Source organism: Misgurnus anguillicaudatus, chromosome 18, assembly GCF_027580225.2.
Source record: "Misgurnus anguillicaudatus chromosome 18, ASM2758022v2, whole genome shotgun sequence".
Taxonomy (NCBI): domain Eukaryota; kingdom Metazoa; phylum Chordata; class Actinopteri; order Cypriniformes; family Cobitidae; genus Misgurnus; species Misgurnus anguillicaudatus.
This window is the reverse complement of record NC_073354.2, coordinates 8076369-8092039: the sequence shown is the minus strand read 5'-3', so window position 1 is coordinate 8092039 and position 15671 is coordinate 8076369. Positions and strand designations below refer to the sequence as shown.

The 15671-nt window shown below is 37.5% G+C and overlaps 1 protein-coding gene across 1 annotated transcript in view; it reads left to right on the top strand.

The window, feature by feature from the left end:
* The window catches only part of map3k5 (mitogen-activated protein kinase kinase kinase 5), a 47902-nt gene that overhangs the window by 9578 nt on the left and 22653 nt on the right, over window positions 1–15671 (top strand). The window contains exons 2-12 of the mRNA XM_073855754.1: window positions 3063–3202; window positions 5040–5063; window positions 6000–6199; window positions 6416–6584; window positions 11517–11623; window positions 11728–11898; window positions 12124–12236; window positions 13936–14095; window positions 14315–14468; window positions 14960–15067; window positions 15335–15384. Coding sequence (XP_073711855.1) covers window positions 3063–3202; window positions 5040–5063; window positions 6000–6199; window positions 6416–6584; window positions 11517–11623; window positions 11728–11898; window positions 12124–12236; window positions 13936–14095; window positions 14315–14468; window positions 14960–15067; window positions 15335–15384 — 1396 coding nt within the window. The remainder of the gene's footprint in view (window positions 1–3062; window positions 3203–5039; window positions 5064–5999; window positions 6200–6415; window positions 6585–11516; window positions 11624–11727; window positions 11899–12123; window positions 12237–13935; window positions 14096–14314; window positions 14469–14959; window positions 15068–15334; window positions 15385–15671) is intronic.

Here is a 15671-nt window from a genome sequence, read left to right as displayed (position 1 = left end):
GTGTTTTTAACTGTACAAATGACTACAAATATTTGGTTTTATCTAAGTGCTGTATTCTTCAAAACTTTATACAGTATGCTTTCATCCACAGTTGTGTCGACCTTTAGTTAGGCAGGTGAAGCGTCATCTTTTTGTAACACTTCTCTTACAGTAAGTGTCATTGACCTCCGTAACATGATATAGCTCAACATCTCGAACATTCATCTGTCTGTAAAACCTTTTAACCCTGTGACTCTTGGCGAGTGTCAGATGTGGTTTGGCCTTTAAAGATCAGTAGCTTAAAGTCTTTGCTGTAGATTAAAAGGGTGTGTAGTCTTCAGTGAAGCTCTTAGATTATCTGTTCCTCAGACTAGAGATGAGATGTTAAGCATAATATATGTATCAAAAGCTGTTATATTATTGACCCATAATTAGGAAAATTTCATTTTTAATGTGCTGAATGTAGACTTTTTGTCATTATTTTCGGTGATATTTAGTTATAGACTGTTTCATCGGACGCACGTGATACACGTCTGGATCCGAACTCTACTTTCGGTTTTGTTTTTTTAATGGTCTGACTAGTTGCTAAACTGATCTCTTGAACAAATGCCTCATCGAAAATAACAAATGTTTTGGTTTCGTAGGCAATCTATGTGTTTTTTTTTGCCTGTTATATATAAACTACGTTTAAAGTACTTTGTTGTTATTTATTATTAGCGGAGTTTACCGGAAGTTACGTGCAGACCACGACAGCTGCTTGTTTATGTTGTTACTGCTGAAACCGTCTATATGGTATATTAACCACAGATATTTCTGTGATATGTCTTTGCACCAGAGAGTTTCTGACTAATTGTGTCTCTTTTCTTCATCATGCAGTCTAATGGTGTGTGTGTGTGCGCACTGAAAGTGAACTGAACGTTAGCATTACATTACTCGCTCTAGATTACTCGCCGGGATTACTTGTTTTTTCACGTCATTTGTGCAAATAAAAACATTGCACGATGAGGAATGTCTACATTCACAATGATGTTTTTTATATCTGTGTTCGGCACTAATAGTTCATTGGTGGAACAATAGGCTAGCGGCAAAAAATCCTTGCCGATAGTTTTTCTGAGTGCATCCATTGCCTCTTATCATCATGAAGTAATTAATTTGCTAAATATATGCTGCGTTAGCAAAGAAACAATAACAGGAACCAAAGTTTTTCGTCAAGGCTGACAGGACGCTAATATTAGTAGTACCTCAAACAGTTACACAAAAATACACGCAGATAAATCCAAGCCACATTTTTAATGTCATGATTATTATCATTGATTTGCATTCGTTTATATCCGACTGGTTACTCTTATCTATGATTTATCCATATTTTAAGTTAATAATGAGAGAAAGCTACATTAACATATCCAACAAATCAAAATCTGATTTCGGTTCACTGCAATACATATTTTGTTGTCTTTATTAGATGATAGTTAAATGTTTAAACAGAAGCTAATAAAGTACACACATAATATACATTCATGTCATTTGAATGTTACCAGCGGGATTATTTCATAGAAGTTTCTTCAGTACTTATTAATATAATAAATATTTTTGTTTATACATTTAGCACATTTTCATGGGTCAGTGCTATTGTTTTATTACTTTTGTAATACATTTCAGCACTGTTTCAATTTGGGTGTTATGTTTTTTTATCCAGTATCCATTATAAAAACTATCGGTCCATTAATCTGTTATCGGCAAGCAGGGACCAACTTAGTTATCAGTATCCGTAAAATCCACTATCGGTTGACCTCTACTTTGCATTGACTTTGTATAAAATCTACTGTGTGTGCAAACATTTGCTTTTGGTTTGCAAACACTAATGATGGATACACACCAAAAGATTGTTTACATCTTATAAGATTTTCAAAATATCACAAACATTAGGATAAAAAAAAATTTCTGATTGGATATGTTTCGTTTCACGTGATAATCTTAAGAGCGTGCGCACGTTTGTCCTCCGGGTTCCCCACACACATCAGGATTTCTGATCATAAATATTAAACATGATTCACGATCGGGGTGGCTCCGACGTTCTTCCAATCAGGTTCGGACACTCTTAACACACATCACACCAAGGGAAATCTGATTAGATAATCTGTGGAACCATCAAGACAGGGTCCCCACGGGTCCTTGGAATCCTTGAAACTTTGTGAATCTGTGGGGAAAATTCAAGGCCCTGGGAAGTTTTTGAAAATATACATAGATACAGGTCATTGAAAGTGCTTGAATCTGTTTTATGCAAGAAGTTTTCCCTGTGTAGTGTAGGATAATATCTTAAAAGCACGTGCTAAACTGTTGTATCTTCTGTATGCGAATGTTGATTCATACCAAAATGCTTTTTTGCATAGTTGTGTTTGTCACATGAAAACGTCTCGGGTTACGTATGTATCTATTGTTCCCTTAGAAGGGAACAAAACACTGCGTCTCCCTTGTCATACTTCCTGTGTCCCTGTAACGCCATCTTTGGCAATATTTCAGATAGCGATATACTTCCTGGCTCCCGCGTCATTCTGTCTTTGTCGTTAAACCTCACCATTGGTTGAATTTGATATACACATTAAGACACACTTATCCCTAGAGGCATCCATCCTGCAGTGACGCAGTGCGAGTTCCCTCGAAAGGGAACTGTAAGAATGTATCTTAAAAGGTAACACAATGTAACCTTGCTGTCTCTTGAAATGTGTCCCCACATTTAGTCCTTGAAATTGAGGCTATTGGACCTGGAAAGTCATTGAAAGGTCCTTGAATTTGAAGTTAACTAAGGTGTGGGAACCCTGTAGCTAGGATTGTCGGAAGGGCGGAAATCGGCCGAAAATCAACCTGATTATCTTTTGGTGTGTACCCAGCATAAGGCATACAATCTTTGAGATAAAGATTTTGTTGTGCTGTTGGGTTTAGAGAATTGGGTCTAATCAGTTAAAAACTATAGTACCTACAGTATAAGAGAAGAAATAAAAACAATTGGTCAAGAATAAAATGTGTTTGTTTTTGATAATAAAACTAGTGATGAACTAAAGAAACACTGATTCCTGTGTTTACAGATATCGCAGCGGTTGAAATGACAGAAGCGTTTCGACAGCCTTCACTCTTCTATCATTTGGGTGTGAGAGAGAGTTTCAGCATGGTCAACAACATCATCCTCTACTGCGACCTTAACTCCGACTCACTGCATTCTCTACAGGTCACAATCTCCTCCTTTCTCATGTCTCAATCTCTACACATTCATATCAACGGCTTTGTTATTAATGTTGTTATAAATACTATTTCATCTACTACAAATAAAAAAAAAAAGTCATTAGAACTATAAAATAACTGAACAGTATGTAGTGACAATTTAAATGCTAAAATTACATTTTTATAAGGTTTAGGGCGGCACAATTAATCGAAAAACTAATCGGGATTACAATTACGGGTGAAACAATTACATAATCACCAAAAGCCTCAATCACAGCTGTCCATTTGTTTATTTCTGTGCATTTTGGCAGTATGTTTAGGCACCAAATACAGCGGTGAATCAGAGATTTTAAAATTGATAAGTTGAGGTGTCCTTTAGCCATTTGTTTTGGATTTTTTACTAACAACATAAATCATAATAATATTTGTGATTTACTTTTATATTGTTTAGTTTTGGATGTTTTGAATTTACCATGCAGCTGCCTGTTTCACAGGAAGAAAACATTTCAAAACGTCAATGTAATCTATAATAGCATTTACAATATCAAGGTGAACAATCGACAATAACAAGTTTTTTTGTCATAATCGTGCAGCCCTAAAAAGGATCAATCATTAAATGTCATATATTTTCATTTTTATAAATGGGTGATTCTCACGAAACTTGGTTTTAAAAATGTCAAGCATGAAAATGTAAAAATTGCTTAAATTTACTTTTTTTCCCACCAGACATTGAAAAACAAAGTCTGGAGTAAATGGGAACATTAATTTAAAAACTTTTACTTATCATTTAACACTTTTTGTAACATAATTAAAAAAATTAGTCCTAAAAAATCTCATTACCGCAACAGTCAGAAAACATCAACACTGACATATTTTCAAAATGACATGACAAACCTGAAAGAACATAATTTGGAGATTCTGCACATGCATTTAAAATCAAAGTATTATGCTTCTATTAATTAAATTAACATTTAATAAGCATCTGTTGCGGTAATGTTAATCAAATGACGTGTAAGCATTCTGACAAGACAATATTTCAAATTAACTGTAAAAAAATGATCTTACCTGGTAGCCATCTTGAAGTAACTGGTCCATGTGCTTGGTCACTCAAAATCAAACTTAATTAAAATTCTGTATGTGTGCTTAAACTGTTCTCAAAAAGTGTTGCGGAGGATGAGAACATCAGGCATGGACACATCATTTTCCTAATTTTTCTTCATTATTATTATACATGAATATTCAGTAAATATTTTTTCTGTCATCTAAAGTAGTCTAGCAAAACATCCATGTATTTTTTCTTAATATTTTTGTGTTTATTTGATTAAATTACAACATAACGCATGTTCAAACACAGCCGGACACATTGCGGTAATGAGAATTTCAGCAGAAAATGAGATAAAATGTACAATTATAAATTCTTATGTTGAAATCACACATTGTGCAAGGTAGAACACAGTATTGTGTTAATTCTGATGCTTTTTAATGTTACTATATTACACATTTTAAAGCTAAAATCATTAGTGCCGTGGTGTTTCAATGGTTTCGTGAGAATCACCCAAATAGTCCATGAAATGTAAGCAATCATATTGTTGTTATGCATGCAATATTATTGATTTTATATAATCATTCTTTCCAAAATTACAGAGATATGAATTTTACCCAATATCGCCCAGCCCTACCAGGGGTCAGTTGCACCAACTGTGCATAAGTTACAGCTTAGTTTTGACTTACAAGCAGCATGCACTGCAAAATATTTTTTGTGTTACATCATTAAACTTCAAGTGAAGTGAAGTGAAAGCAAATCAAGATAATGATTGGATTAAAATGTTTTTTCTTTCTTATAGGAGCTCATATGTCAAAAGAATATGGTAAGTGTGTAACACTCTTCTGTACCTCATATTTGTTTACTGTAACCTTAATAAAATTGTTATGTTTAATATACAATTTTAAAGGAACACGCCCACATTTTGAGAATGAAGCTTATTCACCGTATCCCCCAGAGTTAGATAATTCCATACATACCTTTCTCATCTCCGTGTGTGCTGTAACTCTGTCTGACGCAGCCCCCGCTAGCTTAGCTTAGCACAAAGACTGGAAGTGAATGGCTTCAGCTAGCATACTGCTCCCAATAAGTGACAAAATAATGTGAACATTTTCCTAGTTATGTGTTGTGATTTGTGTAGTCGCACCGTGTGCAAATAACAAGGTGGTATGAGACACAGCGATCTTTTGGCAGTGTACATGCTGGGAACTATGTTCTCGGAAGGCGAAGCACTGCTACTGGGCGGAGTGATTTGCTTACAGCACCCGAGAAGCCCCCTTGTGAGAAGCAGAGAGTTCGGTCAGAGTTGTGCAAATCACTCCGCCCAATTAGCAGTGCTTCGCCTTCTGGGATACGGTGAATAAGCTAAATTCCCAAAATGTGGGCGTGTTCCTTTTGAAGACATTAGTAATGTATTTTTTTAGGATAAACTACATTTCTCTGTTTTAGATTTGAGATATTGTTTAATACAGTGTCAAGAGTTTTTACTGAATAAGTTTGAATTGAGGATTTCATGCTGCCCATAAGTCCCCACATGAAACTGTGAAACTGTGGTCCCACTGTGGTCAACCCAAACCAAGTGATGAACTATTGGTTTTTGGTTGTTTTTTGAGATGAGGTCATCTGTTTGGCTTTTTGATTATTTGTATTATACATCACTGTCCACCACTCTATAAAAAACATTTGTTGGGGTCCAGCAGGTGAGATCATTTAATTTATACTTACGTCAGATATTTAACACCAGTCTCTTTTGTATCTCCAGACGTGTACTGCAGACGTGAACTACACATGTATCCCGTATATGGTGACTCCTCAGAATAAGGTTTACTGTTGTGAGAGCAGTTTGATGAAGGGTCTCAGTGAACTGATGCAGCCCAGTTTTGAGGCGCTGTTGGGACCCATCTGTATGCCACTGGTGGACAGACTCACTCAATTGTTGAGCGGGTGTAAAACCAACACCTGGTGAGGATCACCTACTGTACATCCTTCTGCTATCTCCTCTATTTGCTTTAAGTCCATACACAAGTTTCTATGTAAAAATTTCATGAATACAATACAATTAAATAAAATCTTTTTTTTTTTTTTACTTTTTTGATAATATCCCTCCTGTGCTGCACCAGTTTTGTATTTTGCCTGTATATGAGTATAACTTTACATGTTGTTTGTGTGTTTGTATAGCCAGTACTTTCGTGAGACGGTTCTGAATGAGATTCGTAAAGCGCGAGAGCTTTACACCGGAGCAGAACTGGCAGCAGAACTCAGACGAATCCAACAGCGTCTTGATAATGTGGAGTGTCTGTCAGCTGATGTCATTATTAACCTCCTCCTGTCTTACCGAGACATTCAGGTGACTGGACTACATGTCATCATAACTCGGTTTACTATTTAAGATTCAATATACATACGGGCCTCGTACACACTGCATTTCAATTCAGTTGTCACTTCACCTTTTAGTGCTTAATCGTGTTCTGTACAGACACAGTTCTGTCATGTACAGGACTGACAACCGCAATCTACAACCAAAATGCGACCTCTTACACACAGCAAACTTTCTTTTTAATATTACAGCATTATGTTTTGCAATAAACCACTGTCTTGGTGTTGTGTGTTGTACACATTTGTGAGGGTGCTCCACAGGGCGCTGCCTTGCAGTGTTGCCAAATCCTCGTCTTTTTTGTGCGTACATATCGTTGTGGCGCTTAAAGAGCACCTATTGTCCGATTTACGTTTTAAAATTTTAACACTTTGGTGTGTAAGTGTGTATTAGTACATGTTAGAGCACCAGTATGTGAGAAATTTATATCAATTAATCATAAAATGACCCTGATATGTCACTAGACTTTAAAGACACACTATGCAGTTATTTTACATTAATATAACAGCTTCAAAGTTATTTCAGTGGTAAACAAAGTCATAGTAGGGTGAATCATCCTCCTGTTGAAGCTCGGGGGAGGACGCCGAACAAGCCTTTAAAAACAACTGCACGCGCAAATTTGAGACGTGATGCTCGAAGATGGAAAAGTTTAGAAAGCGCGTTCGGAAGAGAGTAGGAAAAGGAAAAGAGAATTTGACCGCGTTACGAACCGGACAAGAGTCCCACTCGGTCAGGCTTTTGCTCCTTGGCATGAGCTAAAAGACAGCACTGGATGCAACAGGAATGCTGATCTGGCGATCTTGTTGATGGACTAGTAAGTAAATCTCTTATTTGTAAACTTGTTTGCGGTCTATGTTGTTGCGCTTACTTGTAGTATGTCATGCGATTATCATGACAACAGTTGTCAATATCTCACATAATTATCAGGACATAAATAAGCCTAGAGGTTGTAAATATAATGTAATCATGTATAGTGACATTATAACGGCCAATGTTATGAAATAATGCAACGTACACAATTAACTTTGTCATGGCATTTTGTAATGTTTAAATTACAATAAAAAAACAAATGAAGTTATACAGTAGACATAGACTATAGACTGTTTACTTGTGATTTAGCTGCAATCATGTAAAAACGTTATAAGCCAGCAAAACGCGGTAGGCTACTTTATTATTAATATATTATATTATATTCTTATTATCCTATTACCATCATCAGTAGTTTAGTAGACTATGCAGTAGCCTTATATTTGTATGAAATTGTGAAACATTACCTGTTCATTATTTTCGGAGGTGTACAGAGTGGGGGTGGGAAATTACGACAGTTGTAAGTATTCCCCAGCGACTCTAGGGGTCGCTGTTTGACAAAAACAGAAAATGCATAGAGCGCCTTTAAAGGCGGAGTCCACGATGTTTGAAAAACGCGTTGGAAAAGGAGACGGGCCGACTACCAAAACACACTTATAGCCAATCAAATCAAATGCCGGGTTGCTTATGTGTGGGGCGGGTCTATCAACAGAAGGTCCAGATTCTATTGGGGTAGGGGCGTGTTTGTTTAGGTGATTTCAAATATCAACATTGGCTTTCAAACATCATGGACTCCGCCTTTAAGAAATCATTTTCATTTCAAATACTTATATTACTGACAACAGTGGTCCGGCCAGGATATTGTCATTTAAAAAGTGGAGTTGCAGCCCTCAACTGATATTTATGTTGTCATTTTGTGTATTGGCCACCAGTTGTGTGATTGCAGTACCAGTTTTAGCCACAATTTTTGTGATTGCAATACCAGTTTTGGCCAAAATCCTACATCCTTTAACGATATGCAAAAGTAAAAACCCCAAAGTAAACGATGACGCCAGTTATTGTCTCCAACGTAAATCTCTTTTCTTGAACTACAACAAACACATGGATTGTAGGCAACAGTTTACTTCCTGGGATTGGTGATGTAGACAAGACCAACATTATCATAATTCCTCTCACTTGGACTTAAAGTCTGTAGGTTAACTCCTGTTAGCATTGCATTGTGACTGAATCTTTCAAACATGGTAAGGAGCGACACATTTCCGACTAATGTCAGAGGTATTCAGGCCAATCACAACGTACCGATTAGCTGACCAATCAGGGACACAGAGCTTTTCATATCTGTGCGTTTCAGGAAGAGAGTGAAATTTGGAGCTACATAAATGTACGGTATGTGGAAAGTGTAAACTCTGCAAGCACATTGTATTACACCAAATACACAAAATAATGTTATTTTAGCAACGAAATAGGTGCTCTTTAAAGGCGGAGTCCACGATGTTTGAAAAACGCGTTGGAAAAGGAGACGGGCCGACTACCAAAACACACTTATAGCCAATAAAATCAAATCAAATACCGGGTTGCGTATGTGTGGGGCGCAGGGCCTGAAGTTAACTTTTTTGACCACCAGCCACTGTGGCAGGTGGATTTAGAAATCCACCTGCCACAGAGACTTTTTACCAGCCAGTTTTTTTTTTGCCTGAATAGTGAATTATAACACTGTCTTTATTGTATGAATTAAATATATTTTTTTTCAGAGCTACAAAAGTGATTTTCTCTTTGTCTTAGGTTGTTTGAATAACATTAATGACACAGACTTAAGTAGGTTAATTGAGGTTACTGTCTCTTTAAGACCAGCAAAGACTTTTTTGGTTTTTGACTCTCTATACATACACTTAAGACATAAAGAAATTTTTTATTAGAAAATTAATACTGTTGAGATCATTTTGTTTATATGTGCCCCGTCGAGAGCAGAAAGATTTTATGTCCCCTTAAACCCGCGCACGCACACAGAGACAGAGGGGGCACAAACTGCGCACATAAACGCCGCACATACGTTGTTTTTCATTACTATATTCGCAAAATGTATGTTAATGTACTACAGTATAAGGCATAGTAAGTTTACACATCAAGAGTTCTGATCCGTCACAGCAGCACTACACATCTGTGCAACTGCGATTGTACAGTAGCCTATGTCAGCATTGCATTCTCATCAGATCTCACAACAGTTTAATACTTACTCGCACATCCAAACGTAGTCAGAGAAGTGCCTCATCTTCTTTCCAATCGCATGAACGTTGCGAAACAGAAGTCGCATCCTCTTAATGAGTCACTCAATTTGCATCGTTGATATGCGCAGGTTGATAAGAAATGAGCGGGTCGAGTCGTCCAAAAATATTTTAATGATATTCAGGCCGTGGTCAGTCGGTCGAGTTTAAAACTATTTTGAACAATTGCGGGCGGGTTATAGTGATGGGTCGTTCGCGAACGAGCCGGCTCTAAGAGCTGATTCTTTGTAGTGAACGAGCAGAGCCGAATCTTCAGACACAGGCAAGGGTGGGACCGTACCGTAGAGGCCAGAAGAGCCGAATCTATGAAAAGAGCCGGACTGCCATCACTAAAATGTAGAGCCGGGGCTGGAGCCGAAAGAGCCGAATCTATGAAAAGTTGAAAATGTCGGTCGGTAGTGGGTTGGTCATACAATGACCCGCGCATCACTGATTCGCATTGGCTACCCGCCAATGTGGCTAGTAGATTGACAGTGTTACACGCCAATTGCAAAATCCACCCGCATTTGGCGCGTGGTCGGGTGTTAATTTCATGCCCTGGTGGGGCGGGTCTATCAACAGAAGGTCCAGATTCTATTGGGGTAGGGGTGTGTTTGTTTAGGTGATTTCAAATATCAACATTGGCTTTCAAACATCATGGACTCCGCCTTTAATCATTTATATCGTTTTATTATTGTTTTTTTTCTTGTTCACTGTATTTTTTTTGTGCAATATTTGGCAACACTAGTCCACTATCCACGTTCGTGCCTCTGTCATTTTCTGCACCGTGCATACAGAAGACTTTTTCCCTTTCTATGCATTTATTTTTTCAGAAGAGAGACCTGTAATGACCCTGATGCACGTTTAAATACTTAATCAACAACTAGTTGTTCAGTTCGGTTATGTACACACTATGCAGATTTTCTGTAAATGCATTTGTGGGAGTTAATTCGGTTGTAGAATTTGTTTATCAGTCCCGTACATTACTGAAGTGTGTTTGTAAAAAACAGGATTAAGCACTAAAAGGTGAAGTGACAACCGAATTTAAATGCAGTGTGGACGAGGCCAGGTAGTGACAACCGCTTTTACAGAAAATCTGCATTGTGTGTACATAACTGAACTGAACAACTAGTTGTTGATGAGGTATTTAAACGTGCATCATGGATACGACAGATATCTCTTCTGAAAAAAATAAATGCTAGATCTTGCATGAAAAATACCTCAAAAAGAAAAATCCAATAATAAACCAAACTAAATCCAAATGCTTTACCTCAAAGATCTTCTCACTTTAATAACACCAAATACCACTCTGTGAGCCAAGAGCCATAAACGGTTAAGTGCCACAATGGTATGCATGTACCAAAAAATTGAGGACCTGGCATTACTGCAAGACAGCGCTGATAGAAGCAGCTTCACAAATGCGTACAACACACAACGCCAAGACGGAGGTTTATTGCAAAACATAACGCTGTTTTATTATTTTTTATTATTTTGGTCAAAGCTGTGAATGATAGCCGTTGCAAAATGTTGCTATGGTTACCTCTGTGTCAATCATCCGTTTTCGGGAGTAAGTCTTGTTCTGTACACACATGGAAAGATCATTTAGGGGATTCACTCCCAAAAGTTTGCGGTGTGTACGGGGCCATGGAGAAACAAACAGTTCAGTCAGTAAGAAAATAAGAACGAGGTAAGATAAGGTTGTTGTAAATAACCTGTACAACATACAATTCTGGTCTCAGGTCAGAAATAAAAAGCTAAATTTTAATACTCTGTGTGAGTAACAGCATTGTGTAATTATTAGTGTTTCTTATGTTTGGTGTTTTTTGTGGATCTTTAGGATTATGAATCCATTGTGAAGTTAGTTGAAACACTGGACAAGCTGCCAACCTTTGACCCCATGGCTCATCCTCATATAAAGTTTCATTACGCCTTTGCCCTCAACAGGTGAGAGCTCACGTCATACTTCAATTTCACCAGAAAATATTTGACTTGGATATAAAACCATATAAAGTGCTTAAGTCAACATCTCTTTTGTAATCTCTCTGCAGGAGGAACTTGCCTGATGACAGACAGAAAGCTTTGGACATCATGTTGCCTTTAGTAAACTCGGATGAGCAGGTGGCATCTGACATTTATTGCCTGGTGGGCCGAATCTATAAAGACATGTTCCTTGATTCTCATTTCGCTGACACCGAGAGCAGAGATCATGGGATATACTGGTAAGGCTGTCTGGCCCTAAATGTTTAATTAATCATAACAATGTTAACATAAACACCTTAAGGGTCCTGAAATAGGCTTAGATATTTATGCAAACTTCATTTTGTTCGTTTTTAGTTACGAGCGGTACATTTGCTCTTGACAGTTTTTTTTAAGATTCACTCCGGATGTTGCTATAGTAACAGATGTTCAGTGATATAATCTCTCTCTCTCTTGTTGGCCTACAGGTTTAAGAGAGGTTTCGAATCGGAGCCCACGTTGCATTCGGGTATAAACTATGCCGTGTTGTTGCTGGCTGCAGGGAATCAGTTCGACTCGTGCTTTGAGCTGCGTAAAGTAGGTATGTTTGACAGACAGTGTGGAGGTATTGAGTCTTATATACACCTTCAAATGTGGAGGACCAAAAGGGGAAGGGAACGAGACGCTGCGTCTCCCTTGCCATACTTCATGCGTCCCTGTAACACCGTCTTTGGGAAGATTTCAGATAGCGATATACTTCCTGGCTCCCGCGTCACCCTGTCTTTGTCATTAAGCCATTGGTTGAATTTGATATACACATTCAGACACACTTTCCACTGAAGGTGTCCTTAAAGTGTCTTTGCAGTGACGCAGCACGAGTTCCCTCAAAAGGGAACTGTAACAATGTATCTTAAAAGGTAACACGATGTAACCTTGCTCTTACTTGAAATGTGTCCCCACATTTAGTTTTTGAATTTGAGGGTATTGGACCTGGAAAGTCCTTGAAAGGTCCTTGAATTTGAAGTTAACTAAGGTGTGGGAACCCTGTAGTTATAAGGCCTATAAGTCCTAAGCCATAGTCCTGTTTTAAGCTAATCCCTGTCCGGGAAACCACCACTAAGAGTAGTAAATCTGTTAAATTATACCCATCCCTAGACTTGTTTTATCCATCATGATTTATTTGTTTGATGAAACTAAGTATCGTTCCATACCAGATCTATTGCTTTATGTCAGTTATTTGCTTTTATTCTCATAAATGTGTTCGTGTGAACCTGCACTACTTACATCTGCAGCCTCAAGCAATAGCCTCTTTCACACAGTAATTCTGGTAAATTACCATGAATTTACCAGAATGAATTTACCAGTAAATACAAAAATGTGCTGTTCACACATGGAGTGACGTTCCGTCTTTTTACCAGTAAGACATCATTCACACATCAGTATCAAAATACCGGTAAACTCGGAGAGAAAGCGGAAGTTACCTGTAGCGCGGCCGGCGAGCTCCGTCCGTGTCGTATTTGTAAACGGCGGGTTATGACTTAATATTCACGGTCCGTATTTTGTTGTTTTCACATCTGTGGCAAACGGTCGCGAAGTTGCTCGTGACCCAACAACATTGCGTTAGGCGGCGTCAAACGGAACCTGCGCGTTTGCACGTTAGGCTTCACAGATGGTGTGCTAAGGACGTCGGCAATTAGATGGTAAGCTGTTTTAAACAACTTTGGTGAAGAAATGTGGATGTTAACTTCAGGTGTGCTCGTCTTTTAAGCAACATGTGTGTGGAAACGTCCGTAAACAGTCTGGGGGAAACCGCGTCACCTGTATAAGAAACTTTCTGATTGGCCCGCCCGATCTGTCAGCGCGGTATGACGTCATCTAAATGCCGGTAATGCTATATTTTTCGTTCACACACAGCGCTTAACGGTAAATTACCGTTAATCTTACAACCTGACTTACTGTTAAATTGGGAGCACAGATTTACCTGAAAGGTTCTGTTCACACATGACATGTTAACTGCAATTTACCAGTAAATTACCAGTAAAGACTGTATGTGTGAAAGGGACTATTGACTAAACATCTGTTTGGCTTGTGGTTAACATTACCTAATCAAATAGGCCTATATATTAACAGTAACTGTGTAGTATGTGTGGTCATGGTGACGTCAGTAAAATAAAGGTACATTTCAGGTATATTTTGGAGGTAAAGCAAGTACATTTTGGTAGCTTATAATGTTTGTTTGTTTTTTAGATATAGTAAAGTGACTTTAAATGCACCTCATGATCCATATGTGTGTTTTGTAGGGGTGAAGCTGAGCAGCCTCCTGGGCAAGAAGGGCAGTTTGGATAAGTTACAGAGTTATTGGGACGTGGGTTTCTTTCTAGGAGCCAGTATTCTCGCCTGTGACAACACACGGGTCATTCAAGCTTCTGAGAAACTCTTCAAAATCAAAGCTCCCATCTGGTATCTATTCACTAAACATTGTTATGTGTGAATTTTGCCCATGAACATCCTGAGAAGTAAAGGCAAACATCAATAGTAATATTGCTCATACTTGCATTCAAAGTAGGGATGTTCATAAAGTGATACAATTATCAACTACAGGGGTACTTTAAGAAAATCTAGATCTCCAAATGGTTGTGTGATTGAAGTTTATTATTGTGTTGTGTGTGTGTGTTTTAGGTATCTGCGTTCGCTGGTTGAGACCATCCTGATTTATAAACACTTCAGTAAACCAAGTACAGATCAACAGGCTCCTAAACAGGAGCTTGTGGACTTTTGGATGGACTTCATGGTGGAATCAACTCAAAAAGATGTGACATCTGTCCGTTTTCCAGTAAGGACACTTGAGGAACATTGGGAAACTTAGTCAAGATATTTTAGAAGATCGTATTTGTAATTTTCTTTCTTTTAGACAGACATGTAGGCTGTTTTATACTGTTCATAGCATCATTTATACTCATCAGCCAAAGGTTGTGACCGGATATAATCCTTTCTAATACAGTTTTAAGATCATAATGGTGCAGAGGGATTTATCAATTACAATAGATTTCAATTAAATCTCAAATGTAGATATAATTTCTCCTAATATTCATGAATGTTTTATATTTTTGTACATGAACTGTGCATTATCATGTTTATATTTCAAATCTGGGGTTACTCAAATCATGTATGTAGAGTAAAAGCTATTTATATAAAAAATAAATAAATAAATTGTGATTTAAGATGCAAGTTACAAAAAAAGGTTTTCAATCTACTAGCCATATTTTTTATGCAAATGTTGTCTGTTGTTATATTTAAAATGATGAAAATGTTTATTTTATGCAGGTATTGATATTAGAGCCTACTAAAATCTACCAACCGTCTTACCTCTCCATAAACAATGATGTTGAGGAAAACACGCTCTCCATCTGGCACGTGACCCCTGATGATCAAGTAATCCATTCATACATACATTACCAATTCATTTAGATTTTCATCAATTAAAACACATAATCTGATTGATAATTCTGATATCTAGGCGTAATTGCTTGCGATAGTTTCACAGACTTATATTGTAACGTTAAATACATCGTTAGTCAAAACTAGAGGAATACCAAACTAATTTTTGTACTAACCGTGGAAAAATGGTTAATATCTGTAAAGGTTATTGAATGATGTGAAAACATATTTGTATATTACAAATCTCTCTGCCTGTGTTAGAAAGGGATCCATGAGTGGAATTTCAGTGCAGCATCAGTACGTGGAGTCAGGTAAATATTAAAAATATATTATCTTTTAAAAACAAAATAAACACACTCCACTTTTTTTTTTTTTAAATATGCTACTTTTCCAGCTCCCCTGGAGAGAGACGTTTTTTTTTTAACGTTTTTGAGTCCATTCAGCTGATCTCCGGGTCTTGCGGTGCCACTTTTGGCATAGCTTAGCAAAATTCATTCAATCTGATTAGACCATTAGCAAAGCGCTTAAAAAAACCCAAAGAGTTTCAATATTTTTGATATGATATTACGCAGCAGCCTAAAATAATCCCCTAAGTATC